The 13,381-nt window shown below is 32.5% G+C and overlaps 1 protein-coding gene across 2 annotated transcripts in view; it reads left to right on the plus strand.

Moving 5' to 3' along the window:
• Nucleotides 1-4,914: 4,914 nt before the first annotated feature.
• The window catches only part of LOC149423813 (uncharacterized), a 319,628-nt gene continuing 311,161 nt past the window's right edge, over nucleotides 4,915-13,381 (plus strand). For both annotated transcript variants that reach the window (XM_089632134.1, XM_089632133.1), the window contains exon 1: nucleotides 4,915-5,750. In XM_089632134.1, coding sequence (XP_089488260.1) covers nucleotides 5,675-5,750 — 76 coding nt within the window. In that variant the 5' untranslated portion in view covers nucleotides 4,915-5,674. The remainder of the gene's footprint in view (nucleotides 5,751-13,381) is intronic.

The raw sequence follows: 13,381 nt of genomic DNA on the forward strand, positions 1-13,381 counted from the left end.
TAATGAGCGAAGAAAGGAGTGTAAGGAGAATATATCATGCAAATGTGGATTGTAGCAGAAGTCCGGGACGCCCGAGGAAGACATGGCACGACCAAGTGAATAAGATATTTAAGTCGGGCCATCTCAAGAGTCAGAATAATAAAAGAGTATGTATGAGACGATGTATGTGAACGAGGCAAGGAGTGTGTGACGAAGACCGAGTTGTTTGGCGGTCCGTCCTCTCTTTCTAACCTTGCGGGGAAACGGCGTGACGTTTATTAGTTAGTTAGTTTTATCTTATTCGTTTTAATTTTTTATGTTTAAAAAATTTAGAGCTCATGATGGAAAGTAGGTACTATTGAGACCAAGAAATTCCAGACGAAAAAGTTGTTTTAAGACAAAAAGCCGACGATTTTTATGATGTCTCTCCGTTCGTCCGTTTTACAGCTTCATAAAAAAATGATGGCATAGATTTATGGTTTTAAGATCTTTCCTTAAATTATTAATCAATGATGCAAACAATTACATACAAAAAGATAGGCACTTACTTTGCAAATTAGTGATAAGTTAATTGAATCAAAAGGTAAACCTACTTTTAATTCTTAGCAGAAAGTGTTTATAATTATAGTTCTAAATAGTTATTTAAATAACGCTTACGTTCCTAAACCTTTTTCATTCATACAAGCTAAATAACTTTATCGAGTGATTAAGGCCAAATTATACCTGCACAGTGCTCGGCCGAGTCACTCGCTTATCGAATACACTATCTCGATCGAATGCACTATCTCGGCCGAGCATTCGCAGGTGTAATTCAAGCATTATCATTTACTATTTTGTAAAAAAACTTCATTGATGCCATGCAGACAATACACAAAATAACATAAATTAAATAAAAAATACTCTTCGATGATTATAATATATTAGAAACCTAAGTAAACAGACCATGACTAAAACAACTTTAATATTCGTACTTGAACTTCAATGTAGGCTGTTCATTAGTATGTATTTTGCCGGTACTATCGCTAAATAAATGTGTAGAAAAGATTTCTTCTGGACAAAGAGCTATGTAGATTTACATTAGGACGAAGTATTATTAATTGTTGTTTATTTTTTTTATTTTTTATTTGGTACATTATTTTTTACAATTTATGTTTTCCAGTAATGTAGGCCTCACTGGGTGGCTTGTCCGTGCTGAGGCCTTCATTTTATAATATGAAAATATAATCTACATATTATTTAAAGAGAAAATAATACATTTGAAAAGAAAGTAATACATTTAAAATTAAAAATACGATAAACATAATAATACATTTAAAATTTAAAAAAATAATACAATGAAAATAATCTTGTGTGTTTGTGAGTGATGTGTGTTTATATTGGTTTTGTGTGTTACGTGTAGGTTTTATTTTTATTTTATGCTATGAAATTTTGGTAATATTGTCTTTTTTGTTCTTTAATCCATTTTGTAATTTTGTGTGTGAATTTATTTTTATTTTCCTCAATTTTAATTTCAATTTTTACACTGTTGAAAGCTTTTATAGCATGGTATTGGTAGTGTCTTTATCCAAAGCTTGAATATACTGTCGGAGTTTTTATGTTTTCTTTGTACGCTTGTCTAACTGGTCTGTTAGTGTTATTTTGTGTATGTTGATTTTTATTTTTTTGTCAAAAATGTAGTTTAGTAGTGTTTTAACGTATAATTGGCGTATATCTAGTACGTCACAGCTGTTGAATATTTGGTCTGTATCGGTCAGTCTATGTTTTTTTAGTATTATCTTTAAGATCGTTTTCTGTGCGGTTTCTATGTAATTGATAGCCGAGTTTGTTGCTCCTCCCCAAGCAATAATTCCATTGGCAAAGTGCAAAATATATTGTTTTCAATTGTTTTATTTTATATAGTTAAAAATTAAATTAAATATTATTTAGTTCGCGTTTAAGAAACGTTGCTTGAAATGGTTTAGTCGTGTTTTGTGACCAGATCTGAATACTACCCCACTTTCCACTTCCTCGAACTCCTTCACATCCCCACTGCCTTCAGCCTCACAAACTGACGGTTAGAAACCCTGTGCCATACTCCTGTTCAGTTCAGTGCGACGGCGTTTATTGAAATATATATTTTGCATTAAAAAAAAACAAAGATATTAGTATGTACCATAATTAACGTTCCATATAGTTATACACGCTTTACATTGTCTACCTCGCCAGGTGTAATCTGTTCTGAGATAGTTTACAGAAATGTACCTACGGTAAAATATTTCATAGCTATGTTATTGACAGGTTTAGGTAAACTTTTAGATAAATTTGTGAAGGAGAAGAATTAATAAAGTATTTAATAATAATAAAAATAATTGGATAATTGGAACAGCTTTGTTGGATGTTTGAAGGGATTTAGTATTTTTATAAAGATTACTTTTGTGTTTTTATCAAAGGACCCTACGAAGAAAGGACAATTTCCCCAAGCCTGCTATACCGTATCCCATATGAGTCTGACATACGGCACAGAAGATACTACGCAATTGCACCACCTTGAAAATTTTCTCTAGGTTTCAAATTTTTTGGCCGCGATACTCATATTAAAACACCTAAAAATGTATGCCATAGAGCGGAAAATTTTGCTTATACAATGAAAGAGGACTTAGCTAGCAAATAATTAAACCCTAGACTCCTGAGTGAGGATCCGATCCCAATGTCCACTAAACTAAATACTTGTTTTTCTTTTTCCTAATTTTCTTTAACGTGAAAAAAATTGCGTGATTGTGGGTGTCATACTTCCACCAGATAAGGTAACCAAAACTCTTTTGGCGTCTTTTAAAAAACAATCGATCCTATCGTTTTTGATTTCCCCAGGAACATGAAAAATATCGTTTATGGATAGGTAGAAGTGACCTTCTCAGTTTTCCGGCAGATGGTTATTATTGAGGCTCCAGATAAAGTCACGAGTGCGCGCAGTAGGCCCAAAAATGTCTGTAGGTCATGGCGGGATCACGGGTTCGATTTCCGACGGGTGTCATTATTTTTTATCTCTTCCTCGACCCAGTTCTAGCTTCTTTCTTTTGCGACGTTACAAATATTTTGCAAAATATAAAACACGTTATTATGTGCGGTAAATTCGAGATTGGAGATCTTCGGCGTCATGAAATGTTCAAAGTTTTTGTGCCTAAAATTCAATCAAATGATATATTTTTATTTTTATTAAATGAGTCAAACTTGTTTAAATTAATTAACCAACAGGATTTTCTTGGTTCAACCTCAATCGAAGTAAAACTAAAATAAAATACGTGTATTTTTAGTCATAATTTTAGCCTACACCTGTCTCATTATTCCATTGTGGTTTTATATTATGTCTCCCTCTTTACCTGTGCATACGCCCACGTCCAAACTCCATATTTTTGAATAGTTTTGAATAGTTTACGCCTAAGCCAAGCAAAACCGGTTGGTGAATAATTGGTGTAAAACAAAGTATTGATTTAATTTAATATTACGTAGAAAAGGGTCTCCATGATTTAAAAATGAAATATCTATCTGTGTTTCAAAGCTAAAACACACTTTTTTACATTACTACTTAAAGCCAATTTTATATGAGTTTCTTATGTTGCACGGCAAACATCTAAGTGATGTCGCCCGCCCTCCACGTACGCTGAATTAAACTAGAGGCACAGTCACAGTTGCCGCGCGGATTCTCTCTCTTATGTTGCAGATTCCAGATTTTTTCATGCGTAAACAATGCTCTTAACGTTAGATAAGAATAAGCCCCTAGTAGTTAGGAAAAAGCTTCTAGGTGGCTACAAAACAGGATCATCCCTATGATGGCCAGGGAAACTGTTGTTGAGAGCTTGCAAGAGAGTTGCAAGTTCTGGGAGTAGTGAGGCTGCGCCCCATCCTGCTGCTTTGTGACCACATAAAAGCCCCGATCTAACTCATTTGAACATTTTTTGTGCAGTTATCTTAAGGAGATTTTTTACGCAGATAAACTCCAGGATCTACGAATCCGCGCGACAAATCTAACTGTACCTCCTGAAATGATTCCGCGTTCTTGAAGTGAGGGCGACTATAGATGTTTGCCGTGCAACAGGAGAAGCTCACATTGAAATTGTCAAAGTAATAGATAAAAAAAAATTATCCGCATATTTAAGCGTATAAATAAATAGAATGCCTTTTTTTGACACCTTTTACGATAACCCTGTACCTGTTCCATAAATGAATAATTTCTAAGTAAATATGATATATTTTAAATAAAGTGGAAGATCGCGTATGTCTATTTAAGATCCCGAATATACTCGTATAATACCAGTTCTACAACATTGCACTTATGACACAAATATAACTATATTGATTATGAAACACCAACAATTTTATCAAATTTATTTCATGACTTATTCATAAATTATGTTATTTTAAATAACATTTAAAAATTAGGTAGAATTAAATCTACCGAACGTAATAGCAATATCAATATCATTACATTGTTAAATTTTAATCGATCTATACTGAACCTTTCTAGGAAACATTATAAGTCAACTGATCCAAATCGTTGTCACAGCTAACATTAAGTACATTGACCCCTTGCTATTATACATTTTACGATACTTTATTAACGATATAGTATCCAACAAGTTAATCGGGATACATTTTGAGATTCTATATCTACTATAGCGGACAATATAAAACGGGGAAGTTTTATGCGAATCAGGTAGAGTTGAAATTAATTCCGCGGTCATCCTGCAGGGCAAATAAATACACTGAGGTTAATTTACACATTCAATAAGTCTTGTATAGCTACTGTCAGTAGGCAACTCTGTCAGCCAAACACCCTAATGATACCAACTGTCGTAGAGGCGACACGCTTCGCGTAGCGCGACAAAGGGCAACCTTTTTCCGCGACCGTTACGATATCAACTCCGCCAGTCTCCATCAGTCTATAAGCGGCCGCCGAGTCGAGCGGTTGTGTTCGTTGTCGAGCCAAAAGAGCTTTCACTCTACACGCGTCGGAATAAAGTCGGCCAAAGTTAAGGATCTCGCTATACAAATATTAAACTCTGACAAGGGTCGGAATCGGGACGCAGTCATTATTGAGATCTGAGCGGTGCTTTTAAAAGCTCGGTGTGTTAACTGTTAACTGAGGAAAACAATAGCGCGATTATCGTTATAATATTATGTGCCGCGCGTTAAGCCCTTCATATCCACATGTTGGCCCCATTGTGGCGAGCTTTAAGGCTTTTTAAAGTTGACAGGTTTATGTGCGAGGGTGTCGATGATTAGTATCGACTCTAACGCTCTAAGAAGGTGAGAAACAGTGAAGATTTGTATAAAAGCTTATCACGTCGTGTGGTAATAAGGGTTGTTTTTCACGATATGGCATATTGAGAAGAAAAACAACATTGGATACAAAAGTGACGTGAAATACAAACAGTCATACAAAGATTCCCTTCAAAATAAATATTAAAAATTTATTATAAACTTTTAGGTAATAAAATTAGCGCAATATCTCGGGGTATACAAAATTTAAATATTCTGTCAGAAAAAAAAACTTTGACGTTTAATAAATTTGGTTCCGGTTTTGTGTGATTGGTGTCGGTAGGTACTGAGTCTGTTGGCTGATTGGTTATTGCAGTGGTGCCTGGAGTGGAGCGTGTAACCGGATCCGGCGGAAGTGGCTGGCGCGGGATGTGATCGGGGAACGCGCAAAAGCCCAACGATGGTGAAGTCACCGAGAACCGGAAACGCGATGGCGGCTGCTGCAGCGCTGGTTATGACCATCAATATATTGCTAGGTGAGCATTGACAACTCTTATTTACCAAGTGCACAGGTCATTTGATGATAAATTATGATTTCAGGATGCCGTATTATTTTTACCCAGTAAACTAATTAATTAAATTGTTTTATTTTTAAATATTTTATTTACTAATAATTTAACTAACAACAACATTAAAATACACGATATTTACACTAGTGATGAAGCACTAACTACCGATAGATTAAACATATTATTTAATAATCATAAATTAGCTCACAAAATCAAGTCTGTTAATAATCTTACAAGCATAAATATATTAAAAAATGCATGATTTAACAAACATATTTTTTAAAATTAAGACATACATTTATAGATAAGACATTATTTTGACATATTTTTTTGTTTGAACAAAAATCAGTTCTTTTCCTCGTGAATTTATAATATCCCACGCAAATTTACAAGAATTCAAGAACATTGTTGAATACTTTGATATGAAATAATGTTAAAATAACAACGCAACATTCAAAAAGCTATGCGTGTTTCTGCTTTAACGTATTTTCATAAAGTTTCGTTAAAAGTGGTGGATTTTTTTTGTTGATATTTTGATTATAATAATTTTAAATAATCGACCATTTTAAAGATGTCCATAGCAATGTGGAAACTATATTATTAAAAATAAATAACTATAATAAAATAATATTTTTTTGAAATCATTTAATAACCACGTAAAAACGATTGTTTTACCTGCAATTAAACTCAACAGATTTATAAAATTGATTCAATGTTTACATAGTCCAACAAAAAGATTGATCACAACTCCAAGCTAATATTTCCGAAATACATAATAAATTATTCGAACTCCAGCAAAAGGTATTATTTAATTTGAATTAAAGTTTCCAAAGTTATAAATAGGATTCTAATGCTTAAACATCAAAAGCAGTAATTTAATCCCCTGGAATAAACATAACGAGCTAATTCTGCCCACCCTATTAGAAGCTGCTCTTATTATTCCGTGCTTAAAGCTCGACTTTACTTTGTTTATCGACGTGCGTGCCACACGCCCAGACACGACAATGCGCTTTCTGATTGAGAGCGTATCAGATATTTGTTATTTATTCATCGTAGATAATGTACATGTTTTTATAATGGTGAAGAATCTATCAAGCCACAAAGTAAGCAAACATTTAACCTCTTAACCTTCTGGTATATTGTTCGTTTCATTTCTTAAAGATGCTGTCACAACGGCGAAAGATGATAAAGTACGCTTTCAATTTTTTTTTAGAAATAACATAAATTTTAAAATCATTAATCAAAAAAGGTAGTTTTAAAAATTGCTCAACTCACATGTTTTATTAGACAAGTGTGTTATAAAAATTACTGCTACCTCACTTTTGTCATTTTATATAAAAAATAATGAATGAAAATTCACAAAATTTCACACATTTTTCTCAAATTGCGGTCGAAATCTTTGGTTTCATAAAATCAAAATCAAAATCAAAAATTATTTATTGTAAAATAAAAATTACAAAAGGTGTAGCTTATGGGTAGACCCCATTTCTTCCAGCTAACCACATTTATTTAATTACACTGTTTATATAATATTATTTGTTTTATTATAATAATAACAATGTTTATACAGATAAAATAACAATATACCAATGAAAAAAAAAAAAAAAACAAATATATATATCAATAAAAATAGGCGTGTACAGAGGTGTACATTGTAATTATTCTGTGGTTGACTTTCATATTTGAGCAAAGAGCTTAGTGGTTTCTCTGTTTAACTCCGTTCTTTGAGTTGTGCAATGATGAGTAGTGATGTTGGACACTGTAAAGATGTCCAAAACGTTGACTCAAGAAAGATAAGAAAATAAAAATTGTTTTGGCGGTGAGAAGTTTGAATCAACAAAAACATTTTTTTTACAAATATCTATCTTTTAAGCTTAATTTAAAATGTAGTGCTGGTACCTACTCTGATGTATGGCAGTAACGAAGGCAAGGCTGACGTAAGCGTAATGAGTGAGATTACAAAAGGGACGCTTAGATAGTTTGGGCATGTAGAGCGAATGAACGAAGAAAGAAGTGAAAGAAAATTACGTCACGAAATGTGAATGGTAGAAGTTGGGGACGCCCGAAGAAGACACGGTAAAGTGAACCAAATACTTAAGTCGGGCCATGTCAAGAGAAAATATTATAATAGTAATACGAGATGACGTATGAACGTGATTGAAGCAAGGAGTGTATGCCCAGACCAAGTTGTTTGGAGTTCCGTCCTTTCTGCCTATATCTATGGGAAACCGCGTGATGGATCACATTTAGCTAATAGCTACTCAGCCACTTAAATGCGTGCAGCGATAGCTTCTGGTCACAAAACATAGCTAAAGCCACATCAAACAAGATTTTGATTCTTACCCCGTTCAGATTTTTTTCAGAATTAAGAATTTCGAGAATTTTTCACTCCGGAACCAGCCAAAAATAAAATGTATCTCACAAATTATTTTTGTGTATACGTATTTATTCTTTGGCTATCCGATCACACTAAAAACTGACACTGAGATCGTCAAATATACAATTTGTTAATTAGTCGTTATTTATTATCTGATAGTTAAAAATAAAAAAAAATTAATAATTACTCCTCGATAATGTAGATTTACAATCTTACATACTTTTTGAATAGATTGAAGAAAAAAAATGTTAGTTATAGTTTTTTCCTAAAAGGTCTACTTTTATGATGGATGCGAAGGGTTCATTAATCACCATTCAAAAAATTTACGAACTACTCGGAGATTAAATGCTAAGTACTTTTCTGAAGGAAAACATACAGCAAAGCCAAAGCATTATTTACTATTCAATTCATAGAATAAAATTAGTTCATTAGGTTAAGTACCCACCAAGAGTAGTAAATCCTTGATATTAATATTTTGGTTGGTTGTAATGTTGTCATTGAGATACCACTTTCTGAGGTATCACCTTCTACGCTATTTCTACTGTTTGTATTTCTATTGCTTTCTTTCCAAAAGAACTAATGTCAGTTTTTTTATGTATATCGCCTCAAAAGTGGGTTATATTCAGAATTCTAAAAGAACCTTTCGGTTTCATGAGAGGGTTTTTAATATTTTGGGGGCAAGAAAATCGCTTTTTTTAAAATTAATACTAAACTTGGTAAAAAGAAAATTTCTACACAGGCCTCGTGAAATTTTCAAAATTGACATTGACTCTTTTAGACGCAGTTCACAGATATGATAAATTAATTTTATTATAGTTACATATGCATCAACTTGACGCCAAAATAAAGTAATCGGCTCACTTCTTATTATCTTACATGCATAACGAATTTTAAATATAATAGCCATGAGGTACAATTTTTTTTTTCAGAATTAAATTTTAAAAGACAGTCTTACTAAAGGTTCCAACGCTTATCCGCTATCTTGGATATATCCAATTTCCTATGTACCTCTCGTTCCTGATTTTTTTGTCTTGTTGAGATTTTTCTCCATGTTCCTATCTTGAATCACCAAGATAATCAATAAAGTTATCTCTAGGCAATAAACCTGAAAACTGCATCCAAAGTTCAAAATTACAGATTAAATTGGAAACATGGTGTGACTAATGTTGACAAACCAGACAAAACCACATACTAAACATCCCTAATTGTAATACTAATTCCAATAAAAATACATTATGTCACCGGGCTTTCCATACTTTCAACAATTCATACAACACATTTGACTTATTTAACACAACACCTCGCATGTTTAAATCTAAAATCATAAAATAACATTTACATTAGCATGTTACTCATCACATAGACTAGGTCCATTTCATACCCCTCCCTTCCTCCATCCCATCCCATCCCCATAGGCCAATGTAACTTTTTTCTCTTATATTCACTAAATAATTAAGATCCATCAGTGGAAACCTATTATTGATTGTATTTTATATAACTTATACTGCTACATTTTATAAAATATTATAACTGTTGGTTTTCCAAATAAAATAAAAGGTCACGCAACAGATAATGCATATAGATTTATGGAAGACGACCTACAAGTTCATTCCGCAACTCAAGACTTCCAAAATTGTGTGACTAATATGAGAGAGGTTGTTCCGACTGCAGAGACTGAAGTTTTTTCCTGAAGATAACCAACGTAGAACAAAAATTTGGAAATATTAATTTATTTCAAAGGTTGGATTATTAAAAGAACAAAAAAAATCCGACCTACTTTTGGGACAGAAAATATAATTTTCTTTTCGGAGAGGTCGTATTCAATTTCTTAAAACCGTTTAATAGAGAATATTTAATGGTTTTCTGGAGTTGAATACCGTTTCACCTTTTCAGATATTTCATCAAAGGTAGCAAGAAATTTTGTTTTGTTATTTCCATAGAATATTTTCGGTAGCTCCTTTGAGTCGGCGTATTAATTATTGTTCCCTTATCACTATTGGAGTTCCATCCAATGAAAGAAGGCGTTGTGAAATTTTGTAACTTTTGAATTTTTACGGGGTTTTTATTTAAAAATTACTAAGAGAATCGTTTCCAAAACACTAATCAATTTCTTCAAATTAATAATGAAATGTGAACAATTTAAAGTTAAGCCTTCATTTCACTGCCCGTCACTCTTTGCCGTCTGCAAATTGAATTGAATTGAAAAATCGTATTCCTTCAGAACGTATTGTGATTTCACAGATGAAAACATTATTTGCTGGAATGCAATATAATACTATATGAAGGGACATATTTCATCATTGTTAGGAGGTCCAGTGATCTAATTTAATATCTTCTTCAATATTTGTTGCAAATTGACTTGTGCGCCATCATTTTAATACAACGAATATAATAAACTCAGCACTCCTATTAATTTTAAAAAAATTACAAAAAAAAAGTTTTTTTTTATTTATTTTAAAATGTATTTTAAAACTCAAAACCAAAAACATTAAATTTTATTTGTTGGTTTGACTGAGGATTAAGCCTTTCTACCCAGAAATCTGAGTCGACAACATATGCCGATTGGGTAGGACCGACATTATTTTATTCTGTGATGTCATCCGATTTCAGAGAAATGTGTATATGTACTCATGCTTGTATGTGATTGTCACCAAAAGTTAATAGAATGCATTGCCATCGACAAAGAGCCTACCTACCGAGTTAAAACTCAATCGGATTTCAATAAAACGGTTAATTTTGGCTTCCAAGATTCCCATTCATTAATTCTCAAAAAAAAACTGAAATTCAATTAAATGTATTTAAAAACTATCAACATGTATCAATTATTATGTTATTTAATTGTTGGATTTTAAAATCATTTTACTGAACTTTTACAGAAAAATATATTTATATTCCACAAAAAAATTAACCATTCATAATATCAACATAAAATATTTGAACATAAAACTAGACTCTTCGTACAGTTTAACAAATTATTATAAGCAATAATTAGTCGCTTGAAATATCCATACAAATTGAAAATATCTCCAGAGTAAAAATAAATGCCGCCGACGGAAATTGAACACGCACCTTCTGATGTCCAGTCAGGTGCTGTGGAACAAAATTCCCAACACGCCGAATAATTCAATATGTACTAGTACTTCAATCAACAATTAGTTATCCTTTGAGCTATGCATAAAAAACCTTGTCTTATAAAAATTAGTTTATCATTAAAAAAGTTATTCGTACAGTTTATTAAAATGAATGTTATACAAGCCTCACATTAAAGTCAAGTTTCATTTATTTTAATAAGGTTTGCCACTGCCATATACATTTTTAATTCAAATAGGAAATTCTCCTCGGCTAATTTATATAACTCTAATCTCTTTTCACTCATTCAAAAGTTCTCGAAAAGCATTTTAGAGATTCTAATTTAAAGGTCATTTACATTCTGACTTTGACGTGATGTTAATGTGATTTAAAATGTGCGTATCTATCGAAGCAGATACCCCCTAGTAAATTATTTTTAACTACCAAAACTTCCGAACGCTTTGATCTGGCAAAAATTTCCATTAAAAATGAAAACTTAATAAATTTCCACCGAGTTTCTGTGGTTTGAAGTTTGTAAAAATTATTGCTAAAGACGAACTAATGCCGATAAAAAAACACGATTTTCTCTTATTTGATAAATCAAAACCAAAATTTCCTATGAAATGATAAGATAATAATGTAAGAAGGTACTTAGATACATAACTACCAATATTAAAAGTAATGATTTACAATAATTAACAATATTAATTACGCAGATGATATGATTCTTCTAGCACCGTCACTTAGCGCACTAATTACTCCAAATAGGTATGTGAAGATTTTGCAAAAAATCATAACCTTGTATATAATACGTTCAAGTCGATAGTTATGGTTTTCAAATGCAAAAACGAAGAAATGCACCTTCAATATGGCTAGATGGAATGAACATGGATGTTACTCGTAGCGTCAAATACCTGGGACATATTATCACAGACGACCTGAAAGACATCGAGGAAATGGAAAGGCAAAGAAGAGCGATATCCGTTAGAGCAGGTATGCTGTCAAGGTTTTTTCACCTTTGCAGTACAAACATCAAAAATATACTTTTCAACGCATTTTGTACTTCGCTGTACACTTCAGAACTGTGGGTGGATTACACTGCATCCCAATGGCATAAACTAAAAGTCGCTTACAATAATGCTTATCGCCAACTATTCCGCCTACCGAGATACTGTAGGGCCACGGAAATGTTCCTGGAGGGACGAGTACACTCTTTCAAAGCGCTTCTCCGCCATCATATGGGAGGCTTATGGTGCAGACTACGCCAATCAAGTAACAAAATCATCACTGCCATGGTTACCTGGATGGAGTCCCCTGTGACGGCCCTCTGGAGACGGGAGATGTGCAAATATCCTCCATAAACGACTGCTCACACTCATTTTTGTGTTTATATTTTATCTTTTTCAATTAAATTCTGTTTTTTTGTGCCTATCGGAAACACCTCTATATTATTATTATTGTTCTAACTCTAATTATGTATATTATTTCAAATATAGAATGTACCTATTGCATTGCACCCCTGCATACATTCTGGAATAAATTCTTCTTATTATTATTATTATAAACCATCTATTTTATATATAATTTTTTAAATTTCAAATAAAGAATATAAATTTCTCAATGGCTGTTTTCAAACTTTCTTCAGACACGTATACTGAGAAAACCTACTGATCTTAAATAATAATATAATGGCTAATTTATAAGAGATCACTTCAAATTACGTAACGTTTTAACGCAACTGACTGCAGGTTTTAAAGAATGAATTGACAGTTTATCCAATGAACTATCAGTAAAACACGAATGTACTATGGTGATGTCAATTAACCAATAAACAATAAAAAATAATTTTAATAAACCAGAAATACTTATTTTTCTCTGTGTGGCTACCAAAATATTGAAATAAGTTCAAATAAACACATTTGAAAAAAAAATCTACATATATATCTATATGTTATGAACAAATCGGTACTATATATTATATAAAGAAAATTTCTCTTTGTCGAGTAAAACCACCCACGTAATGAAATGCTTATCGTAAGAATGGTAAAGTTAAAGATAAGAGAGATGATAATTGGTTTTATTAGGGAAGTAAGGTTAACGAGAGCAAAACGTGTATAGTCTGTCCACTCGGCGGAACAGACAAACGTAGTAT

Source organism: Hesperophylax consimilis, chromosome 5, assembly GCF_061612785.1.
Source record: "Hesperophylax consimilis isolate HC1 chromosome 5, BYU_Hcon_1.0, whole genome shotgun sequence".
NCBI classification, from domain to species: Eukaryota; Metazoa; Arthropoda; class Insecta; order Trichoptera; family Limnephilidae; genus Hesperophylax; species Hesperophylax consimilis.